General features: G+C 41.0%; 2 protein-coding genes across 4 annotated transcripts; one reads left to right on the forward strand and one right to left on the reverse strand.

Annotated features, from left to right (window-relative positions):
* Positions 1-485: 485 nt before the first annotated feature.
* Positions 486-12258, reverse strand: LOC135490803 (HMG box-containing protein 1-like). 2 transcript variants are annotated; one of them, XM_064776320.1, is made up of 14 exons: positions 12243-12258; positions 10322-10536; positions 9782-10188; positions 8549-8798; positions 8222-8365; positions 7641-7805; positions 7249-7379; positions 6862-6982; positions 6357-6517; positions 5839-5977; positions 5577-5634; positions 5243-5406; positions 4588-4732; positions 486-4319 (listed from the first exon to the last, which is right to left on the reverse strand). In XM_064776320.1, exons 1-14 carry the CDS (start codon positions 12255-12257, stop codon positions 4308-4310), a joined length of 2127 nt encoding a protein of 708 aa, XP_064632390.1. In that variant the 5' UTR covers position 12258; the 3' UTR covers positions 486-4307. The 2 variants fall into 2 exon arrangements, with proteins under 2 accessions (XP_064632390.1, XP_064632389.1); XM_064776319.1 differs by lacking the exon at positions 12243-12258 and adding an exon at positions 11644-11825.
* Positions 12259-12622: 364 nt separating this feature from the next.
* On the forward strand, positions 12623-15968 carry LOC135491421 (centromere protein K-like). Of its 2 annotated transcripts, XM_064777280.1 has the most exons (9): positions 12623-12750; positions 13044-13159; positions 13334-13466; positions 13906-14035; positions 14171-14266; positions 14626-14695; positions 15061-15123; positions 15490-15564; positions 15683-15968. In XM_064777280.1, exons 2-9 carry the CDS (start codon positions 13070-13072, stop codon positions 15839-15841), a joined length of 816 nt encoding a protein of 271 aa, XP_064633350.1. In that variant the 5' UTR covers positions 12623-12750; positions 13044-13069; the 3' UTR covers positions 15842-15968. The 2 variants fall into 2 exon arrangements, with proteins under 2 accessions (XP_064633350.1, XP_064633351.1); XM_064777281.1 differs by lacking the exon at positions 12623-12750 and having other exon boundaries at positions 12902-13159.
* Positions 15969-15983: the final 15 nt, after the last annotated feature.

Consider the following 15983-nt stretch of genomic DNA (forward strand, 5'->3'; position numbering starts at 1 on the left):
GCATCAGTGTGTGCACACTACAAGTAGCCTATGCCAAAAGCATGCATGGTTATAAGGCCGGATTCTACTGTAGGGCAAATTCTGCTGTAGTCACATACCCAGGGTAACTAGGCTCAGTTCCGGCAGGTGTCACCGAATTAAGATTACCATTGTGCCTTATGTAATGCAGAAACATAATTTGGTACTTTTGTTTCTGCCTTGCGGAACGTGATATAAACAGCAACTTGTGATCATGAATTACTTTAGTACTTGAGTGCTTTTTTACCAAAACATGCATATTAGTGAACGAGTGCAAAGAAAAGTTACAAACGCCTCCAGGTTCGTTTTTGTGTAATGCAAGGTATGTTTGCCAGAAAAGGAGCAAAAGTCCATGCACATCCAGTGGCCCAACTTCTATGACCACATTCTGATAGTCAACATGAAGCAGTACATTAGGACAAACCTAGTAGACGAACGTTTCTTGACCTCACACTCCAAAAATATAATACTCTAAGATAATTTTGAATCGATAGAATAAAGAAAACAGAAAACTTAAACTGACCTGCAAATTTTAAAATACTTCAACAAAGTCTTTTGATGCTAACAATTTACACAACACTACAGAAAGGTTCTGACACCACTAATTAACCTGTCAGCTGTCAAGCAACAACTTTTCGAAAGAGACCAAAAGATTCGCTTGGGAAACTAACTTCATGCAAGTGCTTGTGGAACAGTGATATCCTGAAAAGGAACTGTGTACATTAACCTTGAAACATGTAAGGGTTGACCACAGGCACCGCCATTTTGGCTAGAACTTGAAATACTAACTCATTCAGGATGAAGTGAATGCCCATTTGAAGCCCAGGACAGACTCCCACCCTTGAAATTGGCTTTCCCTATGTTTTGAAGGAGTTCTGTTTGTTTTAGGATTTCAAGTTCTTTGTTTTGAAGGAGTTCTGTTTGTTTTAGGATTTCAAGTTCTTTGTTTTGAAGGAGTTCTGTTTGTTTTAGGATTTCACTAGCCAACATGGTGGGGCCTATGGTCAATCCTTCATGCCAACCCATTTGTTATACCTGCTACTCCCAAAAAGTGAATGGATATGATGAATCATGCATGACAGAAGTTAGTAAATATGATAAGATAAAAACAAGAATACACACACACACAGACACAAATTATACATTAATAATCATCCAGAAAGGTTATAATCTAACAAGATAAACTATAAAATCAAAATACTTTACATATTCACCTGTTTGGTATGATGAGAAAATTGCACAATTATTGTTTTGGTTGGTTGCTATGGTAATCAAAACTATCTGATAAAAAATCTCTAGTACATGTATTTCTAGTTGTGATTTTAAACCACCTACATGTGTACAATATATAAAGTCCTCCAGAAATGAAGTTGTGAAATCTATGAAGTTTGTGATTTGGGAACTGTGTTACCAAGCATGTATCTATGGGCTACATGTTGAGAAAGAGATTATAAGTCGTTCGGAAATATTTAACGAATGATATTGATTCCTATACCTACTTGCTAAAAGCCAATTCAAAGTTGTGATTTCAATTTTGTTCGGCGCTCACAAAAATGCATAACCATGATAACGTAACCTGGGGAAATATCATACAAGGGAGAGACTTTCTTCATTTGCAGTAAATTAAGAAGTGCTATAAGCCTATTATTTCAATAATATATACCTATTTTTGAAAAGAATATATAGATAGATGATGCTTAGTACAAAACATGATTTCAAGAATGCCGATGGATGCCTCATGAATAAAACATTCAAAAGTGTTCAAAAATGATGCCGCCTCTTCAGTAGACTTTGAAAATCTACACTGAAAACAATTCTATCCTACTGTGAACGATAGAGATATTCTCTGTACAATAAACATCGTATAAATGTAAACACATGTAAATTGGCTGCTGCCTTCATTAGGTGCATAGACCTTGTACATTGCATATAAAAAGTCCACAGATTATAATGACATTAAGTTCTATTCTAATGACGGCATTGTGAATGTGAGGCTTGATCAAAGCGATTACAAGACACAACTACTCTGCAATTGAACAATTTTGCAGTGGTTGAACTTTCTTACCACACAGTTCAGAGCTATCAATTGGAAGATATCAAATTAGTGAGTTAATTTGAATTACCTATAATAACTACATATATAAACAATGAGACATGTCACTCTTTTAAAACAGGCAGTAAAAATGGAACAACTTTGATCAAACATCACCACAAATCTCATTTCACCGGAATCGTCGTCTGCTTTAAAACTTTTACAATACTCCCTGCATAATATCAACAACATCGTCAACTTTGTAACAACTTATTGTCATCAATTTCAAATGCATCAGAGGAACCACTGTAAATTATACCAGTACTTGCCCCAATAAGAATACAGCAAAAAGACACACTATAGGTGATTAGTTTCTTAATTTCAACTCTAACATCAGGAGACATATTATTGCCACGTCTGTCAGGACTTTGTGCGTATTATCGTCAAATCTACATTGAGATTAATGTCAAGATGCAAATGGCAATAATATACATGTAGTTATAACGTCTCTTGACATTACAATCATCTGCCCAGCACATTCAAAACACTTTCAACTTGAACATCAAGTTTCTCATCAGACACTCAATAATTTATACTCCATAACTTCATACCATTAACATCTAATATCATTAGCATTTACAAATATATTATAGATAAAAACACAACCATTAAAAAGTTTGGGTACAAAATGCTGTTCACATCCAATTGAAGGGAGTCCTCCACCACCCAACAGTCTACATTTCACTAAAATTAAGTTATCCTAGTACATTTCACTTTTCTTCATTTTGTAACCAAAATCTTCAATCCTCGTACAATTTATAGTGCATTACATCCATGAACAAATCAACTTATAATTTAATTACTTATCCACACCCTCAAACTCTAATCTGTAGCATGAACCCTTTATGAAATGTACCCAAGTCTACAATCATCAGTCGAGGCCAGCATGGTATCTGACAGACACAATACTTTCTTTGGTTGGATCAAAAGACCAATGATGCAGTTCTTGGTTACCTTTCATCATCAAACCATTTTCAAATTCAACACTCTATGTACATTATTATGTAGCTTTACCATGTAATCTCTTAAAATTCTATGCATAATGTAAACACGCACTTTCAAAGCAGGCTCAACATCATTTCATACAAATGAAACCTTCATTTCTACCAGTTTACAACGTCAGTAAATGTGCCTTGCCTTTATGCAAGTATCGATTCGTGTCTTGTACTCCCCCTCCTCAAGGGTACGACACCTTATCACCCTATAACGACATCTTAAGGCTCAAGCATCACCCTTTTTTCACCAATGCTACTTTTTCTTTCGTCAAGACATCACCATCAACAATATATCAGTTATCACCGTCATATAAAGTAACCGAACTAATTTTACTGGGTAAGGCTGTATGTTCGACAAGACATCGACACATTAGCATCCTTATTCTTTCCAGCTTCGCCAAATTTTCACTAAAGGAAAAATAAATACTACTCAAGCATCGGCAAAGATTAGTGGTGATAGCTTAACTACCCTTGAGGAGGGGGGGTACAAGAAACGAATTGATACTTGCATTAGTCTGGTATCACTTCTACCAATGTTCAAAACTTGAATAACACATTCATGCAATCTAATAAACTTTACGATATCAACATCCAAAGCCATTAACAATGTAAACACAATCAGAGTCCTCTCTTACCAGGAACCAACACAGCAATGTGGAAAGAATCAACTTTTGACATCATCTCATATACTGCATGTGCACAACGCACTCAAAAACTGATGCATGTGCAGTCTCAGTGCAAATGCAAAACATCGGCTGCATGTGCAAAAACTCCCCACTCCTGGGCAGCACAGATGCAACAACTTCCCACTCCTGGGCAGCACAGATGCAAAAACTCCCACTCCTGGGCAGCACAGGTGCACAACTTCCCACTCCTGGGCAGCACAGGTGCAACAACTCCCCACTCCTGGGCAGCACAGATGCAACAACTTCCCACTCCTGGGCAGCACAGATGCAAAAACTCCCCACTCCTGGGCAGCACAGGTGCAAAAACTCCCCGCTGCCTGGTTGGCACAGATGCAAAACACTGCTCTGCTTCATGAGCAGCACAGACGCAGCATGTGGCAATGGCAGGCTAACTGTCTGGGGTCAACCCAAAGACACAGGCAGTTATAATACTCATCTGATAAAGAAGACCTGCTTGTCTTGATGCTCTGGCAGTAAACTTGATTGTGATCACTCGACAATAGATGACAGCACTGTTCATTCTGTGCTCTGAAATGAATAAAAATTATCAACCATTAGAGTTGTGTTGCAAGGAGTAGGACTGTTGGTATTGGCCGTCTTATCGTAGGCCGTCAGGGTGCAGCTCTCATTTCCCCAAACCATGGCGACTCACCTTATGTGTTGGAATACAATTTATCTCCTATCGGGCAATAACTGGTGAAACAACCAGCACATCCAGTTGTATGAATTCCCTAATTAATCCTGTCATTACATGTAAAAGTGTGCAAACGGCAGGAAGGCCTAATCCTCAACTTACCCCAGACATGGATCGCTTCCTCTTCCAGCAATCAGGGTTCAATTTCCGGTGCTGCTCTGCCAAATGTTTGGCTTCCTGAGAAAATACCTTTCGTTCGTCGGTCCTCATCTTCTTCCACTTGTCGCCCAAGAGCACGCTGATTGCCCTAAAAAATTAGAAAATAATTTTACGACCGATGCCAATAATATTTGTGACTCCATCTAGAAGTGGCGTGGTCCAGCGTAAAGGTCAAGGACACATTATGTTTGAAGGGTTGTGGGTTTGATTTCCTGCACTGTAAAGTTCTAATAAGCAATCCTGAGCAAATTCTTTACTACTTCCTTCCTTCAAATGAGACGTGAAACCGAGATTCCTCGTACCTGGTCTCTGTGCCAGGGCAAGCAGGCAGCTCCAGCCAAGTCGACAGAAGCTCGCATTGAACTCTTCCTTGGCCTCAGGTCAAAGCCAGGGTCAATAGGCCAACAATCTTAAATGGTGCGTAACTGCAGGGCATGCAAAAACACTCATCCGCCTTAGGGAAAAAACTATGTGGAGAAAAACTCCTCCAAGTGAAAAACAAATGCTGAAGAAGACAACCAGAATCAGAGTCAGAAATATTTACAAGTGATACCCAGCATCTGGACCAAAACTTTCATTCATCAACCTGTCTGTTTACCTGTTATCCTTTCCTGGAAACATCTGAGTATATTCCAATCTGAACTTCTTGGCGAACAACATGAAGGCGTTCATTGGTCGTTTTGCTTTCCCGCTATCACTCTTGGCGCGTGGACACCTTGTGGGAGACGCTTTTGGACTTGTCACCTCCAAATCTCGCTTTTGCTGAAATCAGACAATTTTGTTCCACTAAAACTAGTTTTTTTTGGAGAGTTACAGATAATACATGTAGGTCTATATCATGATTGAAGAATAAAATTGTCAATCGTATTACTTGTATCTCCTTTTGAATGGACTTCAGTTATTTCCTGAGAAATCAAAAATCATCCACCCACCTTTGCCATATTGCTCAATGTGAACACAGCCGATGAGTCCATAGGTGTAAAATCAAAACTGAAAACAGAACAAATACACATAACTATTCAATGACTAGAAATGCAAACACAAGTTTTAATTCTAAGTAACACCATAAAACCAAAAGATTCAAGTTTGCTCCTACTTTGGCACCAAATGAAAATAGTGGGTACCAGAGCTCCTACTTTCACTCTGGCATCCCCGGTATAGATGCAAAGAGGACAAAGAAATCTCTAAACCCACCTTTTGAAACTTTCGAACACGTCCAGATTGAACGTCGCGTCAGGATGGGTCGGTGGAAGACAGACATCATGATCCTCTAACTCGCAACACGGAATGCCGTAATGTTCAGCAGTCAGACTAGGATGGAATGATGACCAACCTGGAATAGAAAATCAGCATAAAGTCCCGCAAACTAATGATTTAGATCACAGCGACCTGCAATCAATAGCTAACACAGCGATATCTGGTTATTCTACAAACAAGACATCTTCTTGTCACTCGTAGCTGTGATTATAAGCGCTGGTCCCAGTGTCAAATGCCTGTGAACATCACAAATGTTCCCATGTTCTCTGAGCAGTTCTCGCAGCAGAGGAAACCGAGCTTAAACCTGCACAAAAAGTTGTTCCTTGAGAACGTGAGCTAGGTCAGCAGGGTCTTGTCCATGGTCCTCCAGATCTCAAAGCCCAATACCATATCTCAGGTTACTACATCAAGTTGAAGTGATTAGAAATCCCTCATTCCTAATACATGACACTTACCCTTATCTTTCACAAAGAAAGGATGATCTAATGGACACTGGACAAGAATCTCTGGCTGGTCGATTTTATCAGGCGAGAACCGAAGGCGTAGCACCATCTCCTGAGACTCCAAACATCGACACTGTTCAACATGCAGCAGGCGTAAACCATTTGGTGCATAGCTGAAAAGGACATAGTCAATTTTTTAGAATTAGATAAGTCAAAATATAGATCTTACATTTATGGACTTTACAGGATACATGTTTCAAGTAGATCTCTCTATTCTGCTCACTAAACACCAAATTTCAAACCACTGCATCTTTGGTCAGAGGTCAAGTCCATCGCAAGCTACTTGTTTCTCACTTGGTGTGGTCTTTTGCTTGGCCTGACATGGCCAAGAAAGGGAGGACGAGAAGCCTTGGTTTTACGTCTCATTCCAAGGACAAAGCAATCTACTTTCTAAAACTAAACAACCAATCTTTCTCAGTGGCTCTTCAAGGCATATTCGTGCATTTCAAGAACCTACCATTTTTTCTCCCACTGCTTGTGACTCTGACAAGCCTGTTGAGTAAGTTGGTCCCTGCTCGCCAAGTCTTCCGCTAACTGCCAATCCATTTTACTCCCCGACATAAAACGTACCCTGCTGCCTGCAAAATGAAGCAAATACTTAATGATATTTTGAATTGTTATGAGCCACAAGCTCATGGCAACATCCCTTCAGATTACAGACAAAGTTAGAAATACATGTAATCAAAGCATCTTTTCTTTGTTAAAGTACTACAGGCAAACTGACAGACCTCCACACAAAAGGTGCATACAATTTTTACCAAGTCATCGAACCTATACGGGTAATCATCCATACTTGGCATAAAGCAAATGCTTTCAGTTCCAAATATAATCGTCCATAATTTACCTTTGATAAAACACTGCCATACGGCAGTCGGCCAGGAATGCGACCAAGTTTCACTTGAAGCTTTACACTCTTTAGGATCGGCAGGAAATGGTGAGGAAGATGTCACTCGTTGATCACTCTCAAAATCAAATCTAAAACCGAATAAAAGTTTTGTTAGATCTTGCATTCTTTGCCACAAAATGTCTATGCAAGGGTAAGCTGAAGAACCCACCTGAGTGGACAGTATCTTGCAATGATTGGGACATCTTTTGACTGATAATACTGACTCCAGTTGAAGTTTTAAGGGCAAGGTGACTAGGCTACCGACCGCTTGCTGATAATGCCCTCAGTATTTTGTTAGACCATTCATTTTGAACTTATGGAATGAGAGATTTCTAGCTGGCCAAACTTACTTCATATCGTCGTAATATGGGGATCCAGGGGGAGTTTCAAACCCATCATCATAGTCCGACTCGTCGGAGGATACACTTTCATGTTTAGGTGTAGTGGCAGTGGAAGTTTTGACAGGTGAGGCAAGAGAGTATGGTGTGGATTCAGTTTCTGCATTCTCGGGAGCTCTGCAATATAAAACATGATTGGTGAGTAGTGAATTTATTTTGTTACACTTTGTTATACATCGCCTTGGACACACCAATGTGCAATCTTACATAGTGCACAGTCAGAGTTGACAAGCTGCTAGAATGAAAACCCAGGGCTGGATTGTTCAAAACGTTAGCTTAAACAAGAGGGTATAAAGACAGGGAGATTTGACATCTCTACCACATCATAACACTCGGGATCTAACTCACAATCAGTAGTGACCAGAGAAGTAGTTGATTTTGAACATTGGGTTTTACTATGCTGCTCTTACACTCGGGCGGACCTCAGATTTTACAACGCTATGGGTCCACTGACCACATGTGGACAATATCGTAATCGTACCACAACAAACTAGAATGAGCAGTGAGAATATTGATAACGTTGTTATTTTTACCTGAGTTCCTCTGGTCTCAGCCTGGTTGGTGGTGGTGTTCTCCTGATGAGCGGACTCTGCGGTCCCGTGGCAATGATGGCAAGTTCAGTCAGTCGATTCAACCCCGCGTCCCTGTTGGCAAAGGGTGAGACAGGCTCTGTATCGCTGGTGTAAAAAATTGGATCGAATTACTTCCCAAAACAATCAGATAACTGATCGAGTTCAGGTGCCAAGGCCAATAACATGAAATAATTTTAGTTTTTTTTAGTAAATGCAACTTTTCTGCCATGACTCTTATGGTTTTTTGCATTAAAAGTGAAGTCTCATTCAACTTTGATGATTACCTACCTGTTCTGACTATTCTGTACACAGCTATACCTATAGTGCTGTGATTGAGTATCTGGACTACTGAGCGTCGACGAACACTGATCGGTTCGGCTGCCTGTGTTGAGATCGCTCGGCCCTCGGTCGCCCGATGAACTAAGGATGTTGTGAATGGAATGACTTAAAAACGGCTTTCTGTACTCGTAGGAAGAGCTGACTGGTGGAGGGGCAGAACCATGCTGCCTCAGAGGTACGGCCATATTGTCTTCATCATCTGCAAAGGAAAATTATGACAATTCTAACATCGGAAGGTCACCTGGGGACGAGATTTGGGGGCCATTCGTCGTTGGCATATTGAATATCAGTCAGTGTTCCCACCACAGGACAAGTGTAATGAGGTCACACAGGTGTCAGCTCTTGTATGAAGCTCACCGTCTGTGCCTCTAGATGTGTAGTCAAAATCGTCCTGTCTTTCCAGAAATTCAAGAAACTAATGTGTGTTTTAGTAATTAGACAGCAAAATCCAAGATATTCCAGTAATTCAAGGGAGTGTATGGACCCTGTGTTGAGACCGATCCTAATTGACCAGCCACAGTAGACCAATGTCAAGTACCTCAAAGTGTAATCAATCACCGGGCTGACCTACATGTAAAAAGGCCTATAAAGCCACTTGTATGCTATGAATAGATGTCATGCTCTGGTAGTATTTAACAAGAGTAGTAACACATCAGGGAAGGAAATGTGGCACATCAATGCTCCGGGACTGAATACAAATGTAAGCTTGAACGTCTTCAAAGACTCATTGAAAATCTGATCTAAACATGCCTAGACTCCTGCGCAGTTCAAGAAATAGATTTATGGATGATGTTGTTCTGTGACTGCCTGCCAATACAGGCTGCCATTTGTACCAGATACCAGAATCACAGATCAATCAGCGCCCCACCCAATTGCAGACCCCACCAACCCTTGTACACGTAATAACACAGTTCACTCTTCAACCCAAGGTTTTGGTAGGTTTCATTGGGCCTGATCAATCACAGATTGATGAGTTGAGTTTGATATCATCACGCGCCTGTGACAACACAACGAAATGGAAATCTGTGTTGGCAGAGAGAATAAGAATAACCTTAGACATGCTTGGAGAATGGTTAAACTAAGACAAGAATACCTGGAAGAACAGCTGGAACCTCCCAGCTCCATTATTGACACCCCGCAACAGTGGAACCCTGAGAACACATTTCTCATTGGACAACATACCTGATGGAAAACTTTCAGCACCTTCGAAACATTCCAACGTCGGTGTCAGGCAGCGTCTAGCACCCATTGGGCCCCCTCCTCCCTGAGCGATGATTCTCTGTCGCAACTGGCTGACGGATGTTGGCAAAGACGAACGATACTTCAAATACATTGTTGTACTTGTCGGACTCTTCTGAGGACTCCCGTGTAAATTTTGAGATTTATTCAGCGGAATGACTTTGATGAAACCTTTAGAGGTGTTCGTCCCGGAGAATACTGAGGCTGCTGGGTTATGGGAGGTGGGTTGGACGTGGATCTGGTTTCGCTGGGGACTGGACGTGCTGCTGTCAGGGTAAGATCGGACTGGACTGCCGAAGGACGACCCGTCACATTTTGTCTTCTCTAAGTGGTACTTGAGGCCATTTGCACTGAAAAGAAAATTTTATTCCTATAAAGACTGCAGGTAACACAGGATTCCCAAGATTTTTATTCACAATTGAGAAATTCAGCTCAAGTCCTGCACTTTATAATCAATCAGTCCTTTTTCCCCCAGGTTCTTACCTCTTGAATGTCTTGTGGCATTTATGACACGAGTAAGGCCTGTCTTGATAATGTGACTTGAGGTGATAGCGTAGACCGGGGGAGCTGGTCAGCACCTTGTTGCATCCTTCCTCTGGACATTTCAATAGTCGGACCGGGCTGCCATTCTCTGCTTGAGTTTTGAGGAATTCTTGCATTCGTTCCGTCTTCACATGAGGCCGTTTTTGGGGTTGATCCTTTGAAAGAAGAATCAGCCAAATCATAAAACTGGTGTCAGAAATATATTTGGTTGAAAAATAAATGTTTGCACGTATATCCTGACACCTAAAAGAACACCAATTTGTCTTCACGTTGAAAAGATAAACCGACATATCTTTTAACCATTGCGTATCGACGTCTAAGAAGTGGCATAGACATTTTTGACCAAGTTTGTTTGGGCGCTGACATATATATTCTAAGAATTTGGAACTTCAGATTAAAATAGGCCCATGCCCGGGGGTGATAATGAGAAATCATCTGACAACAACAGTCTCAGGCATGACTCGAAGGCCAAGGCCTACATGTAATTATATGTAGGCCTGGAGCTGTTTTCCAGACACAATTTGAATTTCCAGCAACAAACATTACGATGGGCTGATCACCTCGGTTCAAGGTCTAGATAAATGCATGACCTAATAACAACTGAAAAACAATTAAGACAATGGGAGATTTATTGTTGGGAGGTACATGGATACTAGAATAGAGGCCCAGAGCAGGGATTCTCACTTCAAAGAGACTTGTCCAGTCCCTCGGACTCTCAGAGCCAAATTTCTCCTCATTTCTGAATGTCAATTCCGAAGATATTATTGATGATGTCACAGACTGATGTTGGCACCTATACGACACTTACAGAGTTGGCCGATAAGTGGCGACGGTACGCTTTAGACAATGGGAGACTGCTAAATTGTGGAATCTGCCAACTGGCAAAGTGAGGTTGCAATCATTCCCGATTCCACATTTTAGCAGTCTCCCATTGTCTAAAGCGTTCCGTCACCCTTTCCGGGCCAAGTCTTTAAGTGTCGTAGTTTTATGATGTCACTTACGCTCGAACAAAAATTGGTCCTCCCGAAGTGAAATACAGAGGGTATCGCCATTCATCATGATTTAGGTTGTGAAGTTATTTCCAAGGAGAAGTCAATGATTATGGGATGAAGTGGCAATACATCATACATGACTGTCTCTGACATTATCGAATGGCATCATTAACAAAATATATGCACACAACTGCTCCGTTGCTCCCTCAATTAAAATTGGGGATTTTATCGGTATCCCACACCCACACCTGCTAAAGCTCTGCAACAAACCTTTGATTTTGAATAATAATCCTTTTCCAACATGCCTATGGCTTCTTCAGCGGCTCTCGACAACACGTTCATCACCAGTCAATTCGAGAAAATGACCAGAATTTTACTACTGTGTGATTTGACTGATTGTAACAAATAATCACTTTCCCCACTGAGACTGATGCACTGCACTCAGCACTGGCTTCATTCATCAGCTCAACTGAACTGAACTTGTGGAGACTTCAACCAGCTAATGCTTCAATGAAAATGCGATCGAAGCTAACAGTACAATACTTATGCCCACGAAAAGGTCAAAGGCCTATTCAATAAGCATTCCTAAACCACGTAGGGTTATTGATCAGATCACAAACATGACCCAGCTTGCAGAACTTGAATGAGTGGCCGCCATCAAAACAAATCGTAGTGGATCTCGTAGCAATAGTAAACCATTTTTTCTTGAATGAAAACTTCAAAATCGTGCTTGCATACATGAATCAGATACTACCTTCTGGTGCACAAGAACATTTTCCATAACTGTGCTTAATTTGGAAGATTTTTCAAATTCGGAACTTGGAAAACTTGGGTGTTTTTCGAAAATTTTTGACTTGTAAACAACTTACCACAACCGACGCCATTTTTCGCAAGAAATGGGTCAAAGGTAGCGATGACTGATTGGTCGAAATTGTAATTGCTTTCTTCCTATTGGCTGTAAATTTAAAGGCCTAATTGGTTTTGGCTGTTGAATTTGTAGGTTGTTACCCCTTGTAGATTGGGGTTGAAGTTACTGAAACTAATTGTAAAAACATTTCTGTTCATTTTAACGTACTTTTTTATTCAATAATAGGTGTTAGACAATAAAGTAACTCTCTAGTTTTGTTATGTGTAATGGCAAAGCAAAACTATAAGTTTTTGTTTCGTACATAAGTGGGGGGAGGGGAGCAAATCCAATCACCACGCCCATTTCGAACCGTGGCGCTTACTTTGCATATGGCGCTGATTGCGAAAATGTGAAAGTGTCAATCTTTACTTATCTGTTGATTTTTACTCAGAATTTTTGTTGAATAACGTGCTAAAAATGTATGCAACAAGTTTATGAATAAACAGTATTACATTCCAGTGCATCTTATTGTAAGTTTGATGCCCAGATAACCGCAAAATATGACCTTAAGTGTTGTAAAAAAACCAACACAAGCACAGTGAATGTGTGATGCACTGACACGGTACAGGCTGTGTTGCAGTCAATACAGAGGGTAGTATACACAGCAGCACTAACTTACACAAGGTCACAATGGGACTTCTGGTTCTGCGACGATTCAACAACAGTTAGATGACGTCATGACGTGAACTGAAAGACGCCACCAAAATGGCAATGCGCTCGCTTCCCTCTCCAAATACTTTTCCATTCTGACTCTGTCTTTCAGTTTTGTGAATAGAGTTGAAAAAGAAGATGTCTTCCGAGCCTGGAGCCCAGGTAAGGCAGGTTGCCATTGACCAGCTGAAGCAGGAGGGGAGTCAACTCTGGAGCGAGCTAAAACAGGTAAAACCTTAAATAACACTTCACATTAAATATCGTTTGAAAGTATGTCTGATCATTTGGACAGACTATATTGTTTACCTTGAATCGATGTGGCTCCACTTTAACACAAAACATGTCTTCAGGGCTATCATTATGTCTGACTCCCTATGCAATTTTGTATTCCGTCCAACCCAGCTTCACCTCTCTGTAAACAATGAGAGACAACCTGTTCCACTTGATGCTGCGAATCCAGAGCAGACTATCGATGCTGTGAGAGAGAAGCGGCTACAAGCAGAGATAGATGCTGTGGCCAATGAAGAAGTACAAGGTAGGTAAAAAAATGCTCTGATGGAGAGTTGGGGCCGATATAGCACTGTATCACTGCCTTTGTTGCATATATAGCACTGTATCACTGCCTTTGTTGCATATATAGCACTGTATGCCTTTGTTGCTCTTCTATTGAGTGTTCAATGTTCTTTTGTGGCTATATTACAGAAAAACCAGTCCGTCATCTCTTGTTTCTCCTAAGAACTTGGTCTCCTTTGATGCACCATTCGGCCATGTGGCTAGTCTCTTGGTTTCCAAGAGTGAGCATTTCTTGAGCACATGCTCTAGTGTTTGATCTGGTCACACTAGCAACTATGGGTCCTGGCCATGATAAACCTCTTGGGGGTGGGTGTTGAGTCTTCAGTGGCCTGTCCTGACCTGAGACAAAAGACAGTGGTTGCCACTTCTCGCAATGTCAAGAAGTTTTCTTTCTTTTTTAGAATTGAGTACAAATCCTGAAGTACTGTATGAACTGTTGAACGATGATTTGAGCAAGTCAGTGCACCAGCTTAAAGAGACCTTGATCTATGCCAACACTGAGATTGAGATGGTTGATCAGTCTATTGCAAGGTTGGTAGAAACCATGTTTTTTCGACTTCTGTGGTGAAATTGATTTCAGATCAACTCCGTGTTGACCCAAGTTTTCTCCTTACGTCTTTCACATACAATCATGATTAATATAAAGTGTTTCTTATGCTATTTCAGCGAAGAGGAGTACTTGAATCGCCATGAGATGCTTGGGAAGGCTCTCGATAAAAAGCTGGAAGATTTAAATGGTGTAAAAGAACAGTCGCAAGCAAGGTAATGAAAGTAGAGTGATGTGTATGCATAGATGCATAGATGCATAGTTTATGGGCTTTCTAATGGCCCTCTGCCTGCTTTTTGCCTGTTTCGATTTCTTTCAACTGTATGCCATCAGTCTCACTCTCACATCTGCTGTGTAGTATGGCTGCCAGGCATTCTTCTGCCTTCCTCTGTTCCTTTCCTAGTGGATTGAAAGTCCAGGCTTGTCTGGTAATACTTGAGATGGGCTTCCTCAGATTGGGACCTATCCACCTCCATATCAGTTCGAGGGACTCCACCTCGATTGGGGCTTGCTGAGGTCTCTTCCACAGTTTCTAAATCCTAGTCATGTCTAACGAATGTATCATTTTTTTCAGTATTCTTAAAAAGTATGGAGAACGGCAACAGAAAATGACAACCTATTTGCGCCAGATTACCAAGAAAATGGTGAGTGGAGGATTGGGCTATCTTTGCTCTGAATGATTGTGTACCGACGTCCATGATGATGGAATCTTTCCACCTTGTTTCTCTGTGACTAGATGGGCTCAACTGATGGGAGTTGGACGGTTGAACTCCTGGCAAGGTTAACTTTAAAGGCAGGCTAAATTGTGGTGATCGGACTCAAGCTGGACTGGTCCTCCAGGCTCGGGGTTGTCCCAAATTTCTGTGGTATCCAGTAGCCACAACTTTTCCCCCCACTTTTCATGGTTGAAAAATGTCTTCTCTTGTGTTATTGAAGGTAGTGATAGGGTATATGTGGAGATATTGCAGAAATTAAAACATTTTCTGTAAGGTGTATTTGTGTCTTGCAGGCTTTGTTCGTGAATGAAAATTACCCAGTGCCAGATGAGGTGACGACAGCAGCTTCTAGAAAGGTGAGACATGGCCAACTGAACAATAACAAAGAGGAAGGCTACTTTGAATTTGAGACAATGTTCGAATTAGGGGAGAGGGAGTTGTCTGTACAGGGTTATGTGTGCTGTGACATAAATAGTACTGAAAATCTTCTGACTAAATTCTTCAATTGGAGTGCTGACATTTTTAAAGGAACCGTACTCTTATATCCTGTTGCCGAGTATGACAGTTATTAGCCATCCTCTTACTAAGTCGTGTGAATCATACTTGTTTTGAGTGCATGATATTCTGCATCAGGCCTCTGATCAAACTTTTGTACAGGACCCACTTCAGAGTTATTTTGTCCTTGGAAAATGTGAACAAATACATCATTCTTCTATTGCCAGCGTCATTCATCTGGACCATCTGCCAGGGATGCTGCACGAAAAGAGCCATACATCCCAATGCTAAAACTGATAGAGGTGAGGAAATTTATCATAATCTGGATAGGTTAATGAAATATATTATGCCCTTTTGCTTATCCCGATGAAAATGTTATGCATCTCTCATTCAGCTAAAACCAGTTGACCTCTTTTTCAGATGCTACTCAACCTGTGTATAGACAGTCCATTCGACCCGTACGTAGATATCACCGACAACCTATGGCCGCCACATATAGAACTTTTACTGCGTTATCAGCTTGTCACACGACATCCAGAAATCGAATCGAAAATCAAACTGACACCTTTTCATTTATGAGAAGGAAGGTACCGCAGTTCTGCGCGGTAGTATTTCGATGTTTCCAATTGGATTATGGATACAGTGTTGGGGATGGAGACTTCAGATTGTGTTTTGTAGAAATACTGCTGCTGGTTCTATGAACATTGGACCCTGCAGGCCT

The sequence above is a fragment of the Lineus longissimus genome, chromosome 7 (assembly GCF_910592395.1).
Source record: "Lineus longissimus chromosome 7, tnLinLong1.2, whole genome shotgun sequence".
NCBI lineage: Eukaryota > Metazoa > Nemertea > Pilidiophora > Heteronemertea > Lineidae > Lineus > Lineus longissimus.

What these genes read in the sequence shown, in the direction of transcription:
- LOC135490803 (XM_064776319.1), bottom strand. Translation starts at nt 11,715, where the DNA reads ATGAACGTGTTGTCGAGAGCCGCTGAAGAAGCCATAGGCATGTTGGAA. An exon ending in GTACAGAATAGTCAGAACAG is followed by an intron (nt 8,366 to 8,548) that starts GTAGGTAATCAT and finishes TTTTTACACCAG; the next exon opens with CGATACAGAGCCTGTCTCAC. An exon ending in TTTCTTTGTGAAAGATAAGG is followed by an intron (nt 5,978 to 6,356) that starts GTAAGTGTCATG and finishes TTTCTATTCCAG; the next exon opens with GTTGGTCATCATTCCATCCT.
- LOC135491421 (XM_064777280.1), top strand. Translation starts at nt 13,070, where the DNA reads ATGTCTTCCGAGCCTGGAGCCCAGGTAAGGCAGGTTGCCATTGACCAG. An exon ending in AAAGAACAGTCGCAAGCAAG is followed by an intron (nt 14,267 to 14,625) that starts GTAATGAAAGTA and finishes CATTTTTTTCAG; the next exon opens with TATTCTTAAAAAGTATGGAG. An exon ending in CAATGCTAAAACTGATAGAG is followed by an intron (nt 15,565 to 15,682) that starts GTGAGGAAATTT and finishes CCTCTTTTTCAG; the next exon opens with ATGCTACTCAACCTGTGTAT.